The sequence below is a fragment of the Trichomonas vaginalis genome, chromosome I, assembly GCF_026262505.1.
Source record: "Trichomonas vaginalis G3 chromosome I, whole genome shotgun sequence".
In the NCBI taxonomy this organism is placed as follows: Eukaryota; Parabasalia; order Trichomonadida; family Trichomonadidae; genus Trichomonas; species Trichomonas vaginalis.
Window position 1 is genome coordinate 3,490,598 of NC_067203.1, and position 12,098 is coordinate 3,502,695.

Consider the following 12,098-nt stretch of genomic DNA (forward strand, 5'->3'; position numbering starts at 1 on the left):
AGTTTGTGAGATGTTATTGGACAGAGTTGTATGAAAAATATAAAGACAAGGAAAATGTTTTCTTTATAGTGGACCCGCCGTTCTATAACACATGGGATTTTCAATACCAAGTAGACTGGACTTTGAGAGACTCTTTAGAAACTTTAGACGTTATACATAACCATCCATGCTTTTACTTTACATCCGATAAAAGTGGTTTGGAAACCGTTATGAGATGGTTAGAGGACATACATGACTATGAGTTTAGATATGACAAGATAGAATATGAGAGAGGTCCTATAAACCGGAGAAAGTGTCATAACAAAGAAATTTTATTAGTAAGTAAATGTGGTTTGAAATAGGACTACTTGTTTTAGGTTTTTTCCATTGTGTCATTTATTTATTTGACGTGACAGAAAAGTACAGAGAATATGAAGATGAACCAATGCCTGCAAATGTTCAGTATATGTACTCGTAAGAGATATTTTTATCTAATATTAAATGGACGCACAGAACTTAGCGAATGCACAGCAACCTGGACAACCAAACCCAGAGAATATTCCAAATGAAGTTAGAATACAAACTGCAATGGCAAACTATGGTCAAGTGCCAACAGATGTACAAATGCAAACTGCCATGTCAAATGACGCTGCGTTAGGTTTGCCACCATGGTATGCAAATATGAGATGGAAAGAGTTTTATACAAACCCTGAAGTGGGATATAAACAACTTTATGCAGATGACGCGAACACAGGAGTTGACCCAGAATATGTTTTCTACCAGAGGAGAAACAGAATGTATGAGCTTCAGTTAAAGAATGCTATGGAACTCAACAGGAAACGTAAGAGACTAGGCGGACATTAGATTTTTACATATAGTAAAATGGGTTTCTTCAGTAAGATAGGAAACTTCTTTCGAAATGTTGGAAGAGGTATATGGAATGGAATAAAATCTGTCGGAAGAGGAGTATGGAACGGTGTCAAAAATATTGGTAAAAGAGTAGGTCAGTTCGTTGGTATTATACCTAAAGACCCTGAACCAGAAGAACAAGCTCCTGTTATACAACAGCCTGAACCTGCACCACAGTCTAGTTGGCAACCAAATCCAACACCTCAACCGTATTAAAAAATTATATTTTTACCGTTCGATAGTAGTTGTATATGAAACTAAGTTCTAAGTAAAACGCATGGTATAATGGAATTATTCTTTTTCTTCCATCTGTAGTAAACCATACTTGAAAGTCTGAAATACTTCCACTTGGTGGTTCGTATAACTTTGTAGGTTTTTCGTAAAAGTCATTTGCCAAGCATAAGAAAGAGTTTTGGGCGCCAGAAAATGAAGCATGAACAATAATAGCAGCTGGGTCGAAAACATTTTCATATGTTCCATTAGGGTTTTCGACTTCATAAAAGTCTGGGTGTACTGGATATGCTGCAGGCTGATTTAACATCCTCATAAATCTATACCATGCCAAGTTGTTATATTTTGTAGAAATATAAACGTTTTCTCCAAGGTCTTCTATTCTATTGATTTTAACAGTTGCATTTTTCCTGTCATAAATAATATCGAGATGGTATTCTCCCTCGTCAATGTTATACTGTTTTGCATATTCGATATAGATATCGTTTATTTTTTCTTGAAAAGCTTGAAGAGTTGTTTCTAAGTTTACAAGCAAACTAACTTGTAAAAGTTTTCCCTGTTCAAATTTCTCATACATACGTTTTTCTTTGTTATAGTATCGAACTTCAAAACGACCGTAAATGGGAAACCATGTATGGCTTCTGAAATGAACTTCATTCTACGAAAGCCAATAGCTTTTGTGACAGATGGGTCTCTTAGCCATCTTAATGGGGAGTCAAAACGATAGCCTTCATGCTTTACGGTCTCTGTCTCAAACTTTTGACGACATTAGTAAAAAGTTCATCTAATGGTTTAGTTGTAGCAACTCTTGAATTTTCTTTTTCTATTGGAAGCATATTTTATCTAGAATAAAAATGTCGAAAGATATTGCTTCCATGAGAGAAATACAACACAACCGACAACTCATTATGCAAGCTCTAAATAAGAACACAACAAACTTTTCAAACTATTCTAAGATATCTGAGTCATTGAAAGAAGGAAACTTAAAACTGACATTAAACCCAATGACAGATGAGTTTCTATTTCAAGACAAGAAGAACAATACTGTCTGTATAAATCCAACAAAAGGAACTTTAAACGAGAAACTATAAATGAACTTCTTTTGAAAGCAGATGTTGACAACAAAGCTGACAAAGAATATGTAGACGATGCAATAGCAAAAGAAGAAGAAAGAGCTAACAATGCTTATGCAACAAAAGAACATACTCATCCTGAACTAGCAGACAAAACATATGTTGACAATAAAATGTCAAGTGAAGTGACGAGAGCTGAAAACGAATATTCTAAAAAGACTCATACACATTCTATATCTGAAATAACAGACTTAAACGTTAGCCTTGAAAAGAAAGCGGATAAGGAATGTGTGGCTAGTAAATTAGAGAAGAAAGCAGATAAGGAATATGTGGATGAAAAAGATAATGAAATTATAGAAAGGGCTGAATGGTATCATGAATGGACATCGAAGATTTTAAAAACTAAAGCTGATACAGGATGGGTTTCAGGATGTTTAGACCTTAAAGCAGATAAAACTTATGTTAACGATGAGTTAGAGAAGAAAGCAGACAAGACTCATACACATACAAGTTTTACAACTGTTGCTATAGAAAGTATTGAAGGAACGGTTGAAGAAACTGGTGGGGATGCATTATATTGTAAACCTCCTAACTTTCCACAAGGTTTAACATCGGATGACGACATAACGACGATGAGAAACATTAGATGTAAAGATGTTTATGTCATGAAGGATGAACATAATATTAAATTCACTGCTCAAGATTTATATGACAAGAAAGCAGACAAAACAGAGCTTCAAACATTAAAGACAGAAATACTTCAAACATTATATCCTATAGGCTCTATTTATACGTCAATGAACTCTACCAGACCAGAAGTAGTACTTGGTTTTGGAACTTGGACTCAAATAGTCGACAGGTTTTTGTATTGTGCAAACTCTTCAAAGGAAACAGGTGGAAGTAAAACGATTTCAGGTGAAAATTTACCTGCACACAGTCACTACATAGATTTAAGTACATCTCAAGCAGGTTTGCATAGGCATAAATATTGGGGTTGGTCAGCAATGACAAAAGGTAAAGGATATGATGTTAAAGACGACGTTAAGTTTGCTATAAATGGTTACTGGGATGACACTTGGGGAGAAGGAGACCATACACATCGCGTTTCAGGATATACGCAAACAACGGGACAAAGTAAAGAATACATGCCACCTTACATGACAGTTTACGCATGGTATAGAAATGCTTAGTCGTCATTTTCAACTTCTTTAGCATATTCGTCAGGAGTTGTCTTATATTTGTTAGGAACTGTCTTTGAAAGTATACCACCTTGAACTTTGACAAGTTTGAAACGAGGTCTGACAATAGTAGTTTTATCTTCTGCTTGCAGTGTGTACATTTTGCCATGTTTGCCTAAAACTTCATAATATTCTCTTGTATACTTTCTTCTATTTTTACGAACACGAATGTGAGTACCTGTCGGGTTCCCATTGTTGTCATAGTCAATAGTATTTTCATATGGGTCGCGTTTAGGTATTTCTATTTTTACTTTGTCACCTTTCTGAAGTTTGAAGCCCGGCATTCTTTCTTGTTTGTCTCTTTTGACTAAATTATTAAATATATAGTCTTTCTCTAAGTCAGGGTTGTTTTTTCATTTCTTCGGGGGAGTGGTTTCCCAAACCTTTTTGTTTACGGCTATTGTAAATATTTAAAACTTGTCTCATCTTTGCCATGGAGAAGTGTCTATATTTGTCGTCATATGACATTTCATTTGCTTCACCACCTTGTGGTTGGTTTAAGTCTCTTAACATTTTTATACAACCGTCAATGACACCAAGAGCAGAATGGTTTTGGTCGACAATGAAATATTGGTTTACATTTTTTGAACGCAGATAGTTTTTTACATCATCTGATTTGAAAGAACTTTCACAGTCAGATGTCATTTTTTGGATGGTATTTGTCAACGAATATTGTCAAAGCAGTTTTCACATCTAAAATATTTTTGGACCATAATGGTATGGCTTCACAGTATCTTGTGTTTTGACCGACAAATATTAGCCAGTATGGTGGTCCATCTGTTCTAACTCTCGGAATGTTTCCAAGATATCCATAAACCAAGCATTTGGTGTTGAACTAAAGATTTTTACCATGAGTGCTTTCTTTGTCGCTTTAGAAACATAGGGTCCTTGTTTGGATTCGTCATTTTTATCCTATAAGAAAGGGTTTATTTGGCGCATTAGCAGGAGTTGCATCCAGATTTTTGCCCGCAGTGGGAACATAGCCAGAGGTGTATTTGGAGTTGGAAGGAAGATTTTGAGTACATTAGGTATACTTAAAGAGAAAGCACAACCTATTATACAAACTGTACAGAAAGGTTGGGATGTAGCACGAGATGCAACAAATCTTATTCCAATCCTGAAAACAAGAGGAAAAGTTCAAGGATGGATGGACAATGTAGGAAGACAAGCAGGAAACTATTATAACAAAGCAAATGACTACTATAACCAAGCAGGACACTATATGGACCAAGGTGAAAGATTCTTTAACAGAGGATATAACCATGCACAACAATGGGTAAACAATAACCAACCTCAACCGCCTCAAACGTGGGGAATGTAAAGTTTTTTACTGAGATGAAATGAACAATACAGCATTGAGACAAATGGGTTCAAGATGGATTTGTCGGCTTCCAGCAGTTACACAACGTGTTTGTCAAGTTCTTCCTATACCTCAGGAAGTTTTAGACCGACTTAAAAAACAACAACAACCAGTTGAAAACAAACCAAACTAAAATTTTTTACTGAGATGAAATGACCGAAGAAAGTTAGTATACCTAAGTCGTGTACAGAGGCACTGCGCGCCTCCATACACCACTTAGCTGTTTTGACACTTTACAAAACCGTTAACGTATATTTTACAACACAAACGACAACACTAACTTAACCTTAAATATTTACAAACCCGCCAACCACTTCACCTCACTAATGTAAAAAATAAACGTTCTCACTTACAAAAGTATTGCAACTCCTCCCATTGCTGTGCTTCATATAACAGCTCATAATCTTCTGACTCACTTTCTTCTTCATATAGGTCAAAATCACTGTCATAATGAATGTTAGTAAGTTTTGACAAAGCTAATGAAACACGTTTACCGTTTGTATCGTATGCTTGTATAAACTTTCCATTCTTCATTCCTTCATAAACACTCAAACTAACTTTACCCTTTCTCCCTCGTATCTGATAGAATGTATTTTCACGAGGAACGAAGAACAAATTCTTGAACTCATGACCGTTGTAGTTTGTTATCTCAATAGTTTTCGTCATTTACATAAAAATAAACGTTCTCGCTAAATAATAAAATAAACTTAAAAATAAACGTTGTCAGAGGTGAAAAAATAAATTTAGGTGAAGTGGTGAAATCTCACCTCTTTTTTCACCCTAGCCGCAAAGCGGCTCTGACCCTTTGGGTCTGTTGAATTCATTACTTTATAACTCTCTTCCTTGGTTTCTTTTTAGTTGCTTTCTTCACGTCTGTCTCCAGCTTAACTGTCTTTCTTCTTCGTCCGTAATGATACCAGTTACTTCCACCAGTCAATGGGTCAAATGGTCTTTCGTAAGGGTTTCCATACATTCCATAGGGACCATACGGAAGAACTACTGTTGGAGAAGAAACATTTTCTTTAGTTCCATCGACTCTATTTAAATGCATTGTTTCACCTTTCATCTGGTCATTAAAGTCTTTTGCATGTTTTGCAAACTCATCGTCCTTTCCTAAAGCATTTTCTGACTCAGTCGCAACCAAATTGGATGCTTTATTTATGAGCCCTATTTTATTTAATCTTAACTTCTTTGCAACCCAGCCTCCAATCTTTCCCTTTATTTGCATCTAATGTCTTCGAAACCTTCCTCCACTCATTTTATTTACTGCGTCATAAGCCCAAGTGCTTTTGCTCCAAATGCTAATGCTTTTGTTCCCATTGCGCCTAAAGCTGCCCAAGCTACCATTTACACCATATTAAAATCATCTCTCTTCAATATTATCTCATAAAAGTTCTCTTTACTGGAGAAAGTCAATGAAACATAAACATTCTCATTCATAAACTTCTTTCTTATCTCATCTATACGCTTCAAAATGTCTGAACAATTGCTAACATCTTCTACAACAGTTATTTCATCATGAATGACCTTCAAGAAACAAGCTCATTTAATATGCTATTAAAATCATCTCAATAATGAGTCCATCCTTTCCATCTTTAGGTAGCACAACATCTTTCATTGAAGAAGGTTCGACAAGTCTTATGTTAAACTTACTGACAAAGTTTGTTATACTATAATGCTTCGGCGGCGAATACATGTAGTTTGAAAGACATAATATAGATTCTTCAGCAAATTCACTTATACTGGATTTTATAACAATGTTCTCACGAGACCAAATACCACCAATTGACAATCTTGTAAGCAATCCTGCTGAACCTTCTACTGTAAACGTCGATGGTAACATTCCACGAAGGTCATCTATTGACATCGTTGAGTCACTGATTTAAATATTTTCTTAAAGCAATCGTCATTATCTAACCATGCAATAGCTTTGAAGTTTTCATTCGAATATACATCTGCTTCATTAAATGTAAAACCTGACTTCTTTGCAGAGACGACTTTAAAATCTATTGAGTTTGTTTCAAAATTATATGCTATGGTAACTTCTGAAGGTAATGGTGTCCTTCCGCAGTCAGTTGTTCTCTCACTACCGTTTGAAGCTTTGTGTTAAAAACTTTCATGTCATCTCCTGTGTCTAGGTTCACATACACAGCAAGGAAAACTATCTTGCTTCTTTGTTTCATCATTATACCTCAAAACATTAAAGTTCTTCAATAATATTGTTCTTCCTGCTGGAATACTTCGAACTTGTCTTATTTCAATAGCTTTCTCACCTCCTACATACTCTACCCAGTGTCTTGGATATTCATAAGTATACTGACTTTCTTGAATTTTGGTTGGTTTCATCATAACGTGTTCATAGTATATCTTTATACTCTTGTCAGTTAGACTCGGTGCTATGTTCTGAATATTTCTGACTTGCATTTTTAATGGAGATAAAATGAAGCATTTAATACATGACGTAGATGAAGACATGAATGAAACTACAGACAAACTTAACTCTTCTCTCATTCTTCCTTTCAGTAAGGACTATGAGTTCTGTTCAAATGGTGTTTATTTCTATTGTGGAAAGATGGGGTCAGGTAAGACATTTAACCTCATTCGTCATATACTCATAACAGAGCGTTTAGGTCAAGATTCATATTATGACCAAATCATTATATCAGCAACTTCAGACTCTATGGACTCAACAGCGAAAACATTTATGTCAAAAGTTCAAGCCTCTGTCGTTAAAGTTCCAGATAGCGAACTCATTGAATTTCTTCAACGTTACATTCGACGTAAGAGAAAATATTATGCCATTGTTGAATTTATACAGTCAGGAATGCAAAAGACTTCAGAAGAGATGGAAAGAATTATTGACAAACACCACTTACGTCAATACTCAGGAGTTTACGATATGAAACGACTGACAAACTACATTCTATCAAAACTTTCAAAATACCCCTTCAAAAAATATCCATCAAACACTTTATTAGTTTGTGACGACTTCGCCGGAAAAGGTTTAGTGTCAAAACCAGACTCACCATTAGCTAACATCATTACTAAAGTCAGACATTACCATTTAACTGTAGCAATACTTATGCAAACATGGAGGTTTTTAGCTTTAAACATAAAACGTCTCATAACTGACTTCGTTATCTTTCAAGGTTTCTCACGTTATGATATTGAACTCATTTGGAAACAGTCAGGTATAACATTACCTTTTGAAGAAATTTGGGAAGCATATAAGTCTCTCATCTCTCCTCGTTCATACCTTGAGATTCATATCATGACTAATACCATTAAAGTCAAAAATATTCCATGGGAACGACCAACATTGTTTTAAAGTTTAACCTTCAATTGACTGATGGTAAACAAATTCCATGCATCTCTGTCGCCATTTCTGTTAATATTTTTGCTGTCATTCATATCATCCACTTCCCCATCCGTTAGCTTTTGAGGATATGCGTTAGAATAGCTGTTCTTAAATGAAGGCTTTTCACCTTTGAGAGCATAAACTCTATAACTTTCTGCATACTTTATGTTTGAACCTCCTGAGCCATCATTGACATAAATTTTTATAGGCTTCCACCCTTTGTTCATGTTCCTGCTTCTTCCCTTAGCTCTTTTGTTCAGTAGTTCTACATCTTTATACACAGCTCCTGTCTCAGTGAATTCAACAATATTTTCATTCGTTAGCTTTACATTCAAACCCTTGTCGAGTATATTGTTCATTTCATACATATAAAAGGTTTTTATTCTATATGAAATGAGAAGCAAATCCATCTTAGCTGGTGCCGTTAATGTTCCAATTGAACCAACATCAAATGTTGACTCACGAACGACAAACAATATTGTCATAAAGAACTATAGTTCGGAGTGTTTGAAAGAAAAAGAACCAGAGCTGAAATCCGTGAATTTAAACTCAGCTTCAAACGCTAACGCTACATCAGATGTTAAGTTAGAGTATCCACCACTGGACCAAATTCTTTCAAGAGAAGCCAACGACAACCCTTACACAAATGTTCAAACAAATCCTTCAGATAACGTAGACCATTACCTTCTTCAGTTATACCAAACAATTTTACTCAAAGACGATAAGAAGCTTTTGACAAATCTTATAAGCAAGAACCAAATAATTCTAACAAAGGAGGACCTTGAAAATGTTATCTCACGAATAACAGGGAAACAATGTGTCATTGACTATCTCGACCCTGAAATCGAATGCTGTGGTCAAACTCCACTATTCATGAAAATAGGTAACATCCGCATCATTGAAACACCAGGAACTACAGGAGTTGAGTTTAAGTATAAATATTCGAACGAGTATACAAAACTATCTACTTACTATAAGCTTTGTTTGAAATATGTTTTAGTAAATTAAAGCAGTCAGGAGGGCTCTTTGAGCCCATCTTGGCGCTTTGATCACCTACTCAAAAGTAAACCTTGTCTAACTAATACACGTTAACAACAGAGAAGTTAGAGGCATACAATTCAATCCGTTAATAACGCAAATCTTCTGGTGCTTACCCGTTGTCATACTGTACAGTATCAGCTATATCATAAACCTTTCAGCACGAATATATTATATCTTCTTCATAAACATTTTGTTCTTCGCTTCATCACTTCGTATTTAAAATTCATGGTTAGTTCCGTTAATATCTGTCGCTGAAGTTATTATAATGAACGATGGTTCTTGAACTTTATCACCTCAGACTAAAAGACTCATTTTTTTTGCTTTTTCGGCTAATTTCTCATCAACATCATTCACTCTAATCAACGCTATCTTCCGCCAGAACTTTATTATCATTATCTTTTTCATTAATTCTGGTAATTACAGTCCATAAAGACTAAGTCTGTTTCGGTTTGTAAATAAGATCAAAATTTCTTTTCATCTATTACATCGCTGACATTAAATAATCCACCGAAATTCCTTTTTCATTATTCTTTCCTAATTCTGCAATATACGAAATATAATCTGGTTAATTTATTTCTCTTCATCGAGGTTATAGAATGATTTGAAATGAATCATTAACACCCTAACATAAATCCAATAACTTCAGGATACACGTTTTAATGTCTCGAATAACCGACCATATCCTGTTGTTCATGTTCTTCGTTCCCGTCGTACGTGTTTTATATCTCTAACATCATCAACGCAGCCATAACCGGAGGGTTTGTTGCTATCTGTTCGAAAATCCGTCCGTTAGTACGGTATATCTAAATAATTTTCTTTGTGTTTGTTAAAACATTTGAAACAAGTCTTTTAAAACCATCTACAAAATTTCCGTTTCACCTAATGTTCTGCAGCATTTACAAGCTCACCCATTCCCGCTTGCTTGACCCAAAAAACGTCCATATTGCATTTATTTCACTCGTATTGTTGTCCATTCAGCGAAACTAACCCCCGCATTCGCTAAGCTGAAAATGAAATTCAGGGATCGAACTTAATTCCACCTTCTTTTTCAATTTCAACGAACTCATAAATGAGATTTAAGTATTCTTTCGTTAAAATGTTTTTCCCCGAGTTATTTCATAACGAAACATATCACCGTCAAAAGTTAACGAATTCAATTCGTCGTTGATGCTTTATTTCATACACGCTTATTGATAGTTTTGGCTCACCTTCTTTGAGAAGCCATATGAAACATTAATGAATGAATATATGTATTCGTGAATGAATTAAAATCAATGATTTTCATTAATGACGCCCTTTATGATTCATTACTGTCGAATCCCTTAAAGTAATTAATGAACTGTCGTTAATGAAAGGTACACTGCAAACCGTCGAGTTTGGATCAAATTGTAGTTGGTGCAGGAATATTAATGATATAAGTCATAAATCATTAAGTGACGTAAATAATGTTGTCGTTTTTGATTTAATTTCTTTAGCATCTGTTATATATGGTAATTTATTTTTGTAGTCTGAATTAAAGATATTCGCTAAAATTTTGTAAACGTTTTGAACAGCTGTGTAAACGTTGAATCCGGAACTCTTACGATTTCACCGTCCTTAATAAAAGCATTGCACATGTGTAGTGCTTGGGTCAAATCTTTCGGGATTATAATTCAACATATATTCTAACGCTTCAATACAGACTTATATACTTTTGTTCGTTCTTTCATGACAACTTCACCATTTACAATGAATGCATAGTACATGGAGTTAAAATAGGTCAACTTTTCATAGTCCTTCCATGTTATGTATTTCTCAGTATTTCCATCAGTGATAACAATATATTGTCGTAAGTGTGAGGAGAGTATTGACCAAAATATTAAACGTTTAGCTCTGTCAGCTTCATACGCATATGCAGCTATACTACATATTTTAATGAGAATAAAATGTTGTTCTATTTGCAAAGTACAGACCCAAACGAATACGGGACAGTAAAGGCTACAAACAAACTTAGGTCTACAGAATGAGGCGCTTGCATTCAGAATGGTTTGACTTTAATACTATTGCTTCATTCGTTATAACTGACGAAACAGATTTCATGGAGCTTGAAATAGATGGAAAGAAGCATGAAATAAGATTTCACAATAATGTAGAATATAAGATGGAAACATTAGCTGGAGTGTTAAATGCTCTCATAAAATACTACAATAAACAAGGATAACGAAGAAAACTAATGAATGTTAAACTTATTGCAGGAGTTTTGAATTCAGTATGCGAAGGAGTTTAAGATACCAAGAATGAGTCAAGAGTACAACTTCTTTTGCGGTGCATACCATATGACATTTCCTTTGAAAAGTGTTGACAAAACGATTGAGATGAAAATCTGTTCCATATGTATGTATGGCAATTGTGACATTGAGTCTAAAATAGCTAATGTCACAGGTATTTCAGAGTTAATAGTAAAGGTTCAGTAGAATATAAGTCTTTCTGTTATGCAGTCAATCAATGTTCATTCCAAACGTCCTGTCATAGAACTCATTTAGGTAAATGGGTTCGCATTAGTCCTCATAATTTGAAAGACATGCAATTCAGACTTGTTGACTTTCAAGGAGAAGCCTGTAAACTGAAGCCAGTGCGAAATGAACTGTTGAAGTTGACTTTTTAGAAAATATTAAATGCAACAGCTTACAAGAGAACTCAGAGCTAAAAATAAAGTATGAATGTTATGTATTAGGTCATGAACTTGTTGTTGCTGTTTGATGAAACAAATGAGTTAGTTATGTTCAGTCAAGAGAACAGAAAAATATGTGTTAGTGAAAACTGCACCAAGTCAAAGATTAGGTTTGCATTATGAAATGAGTTCGATACTGTTGAAGAAGTATTTGGATAGATATTACAAAATTGCACACTCTTGAAATTTTTTTGACTGA

The 12,098-nt window shown here is 34.8% G+C and overlaps 8 protein-coding genes across 8 annotated transcripts, besides 2 other annotated features; 5 read left to right on the plus strand and 3 right to left on the minus strand.

The window, feature by feature from the left end:
* Positions 1–4,972: part of a mobile genetic element that runs on past the window's edge.
* Positions 481–843, plus strand: TVAGG3_0922570 (uncharacterized protein; the record flags this gene model as incomplete). The annotated part of the gene is made up of 1 exon (XM_051252303.1): positions 481–843. One exon carries the CDS (start codon positions 481–483, stop codon positions 841–843), a length of 363 nt encoding a protein of 120 aa, XP_051077877.1.
* Positions 862–1,104, plus strand: TVAGG3_0922580 (serine threonine-protein phosphatase family; the record flags this gene model as incomplete). Its single annotated transcript, XM_051252304.1, has 1 exon — positions 862–1,104. One exon carries the CDS (start codon positions 862–864, stop codon positions 1,102–1,104), a length of 243 nt encoding a protein of 80 aa, XP_051077878.1.
* TVAGG3_0922590 (uncharacterized protein) lies at positions 1,109–1,696 on the minus strand (the record flags this gene model as incomplete). The annotated part of the gene is made up of 1 exon (XM_051252305.1): positions 1,109–1,696. The coding sequence occupies one exon, from the start codon at positions 1,694–1,696 to the stop codon at positions 1,109–1,111; it is 588 nt and encodes a 195-aa protein (XP_051077879.1).
* On the plus strand, positions 4,771–4,923 carry TVAGG3_0922600 (uncharacterized protein; the record flags this gene model as incomplete). The annotated part of the gene is made up of 1 exon (XM_051252306.1): positions 4,771–4,923. One exon carries the CDS (start codon positions 4,771–4,773, stop codon positions 4,921–4,923), a length of 153 nt encoding a protein of 50 aa, XP_051077880.1.
* Positions 4,973–12,098: part of a mobile genetic element that runs on past the window's edge.
* On the minus strand, positions 5,136–5,456 carry TVAGG3_0922620 (uncharacterized protein; the record flags this gene model as incomplete). The annotated part of the gene is made up of 1 exon (XM_051252307.1): positions 5,136–5,456. One exon carries the CDS (start codon positions 5,454–5,456, stop codon positions 5,136–5,138), a length of 321 nt encoding a protein of 106 aa, XP_051077881.1.
* On the minus strand, positions 5,614–5,763 carry TVAGG3_0922630 (protein of unknown function, DUF4107 family; the record flags this gene model as incomplete). The annotated part of the gene is made up of 1 exon (XM_051252308.1): positions 5,614–5,763. One exon carries the CDS (start codon positions 5,761–5,763, stop codon positions 5,614–5,616), a length of 150 nt encoding a protein of 49 aa, XP_051077882.1.
* TVAGG3_0922640 (protein of unknown function, DUF4106 family) lies at positions 7,264–8,118 on the plus strand (the record flags this gene model as incomplete). The annotated part of the gene is made up of 1 exon (XM_051252309.1): positions 7,264–8,118. The coding sequence occupies one exon, from the start codon at positions 7,264–7,266 to the stop codon at positions 8,116–8,118; it is 855 nt and encodes a 284-aa protein (XP_051077883.1).
* TVAGG3_0922650 (uncharacterized protein) lies at positions 8,542–9,156 on the plus strand (the record flags this gene model as incomplete). The annotated part of the gene is made up of 1 exon (XM_051252310.1): positions 8,542–9,156. The coding sequence occupies one exon, from the start codon at positions 8,542–8,544 to the stop codon at positions 9,154–9,156; it is 615 nt and encodes a 204-aa protein (XP_051077884.1).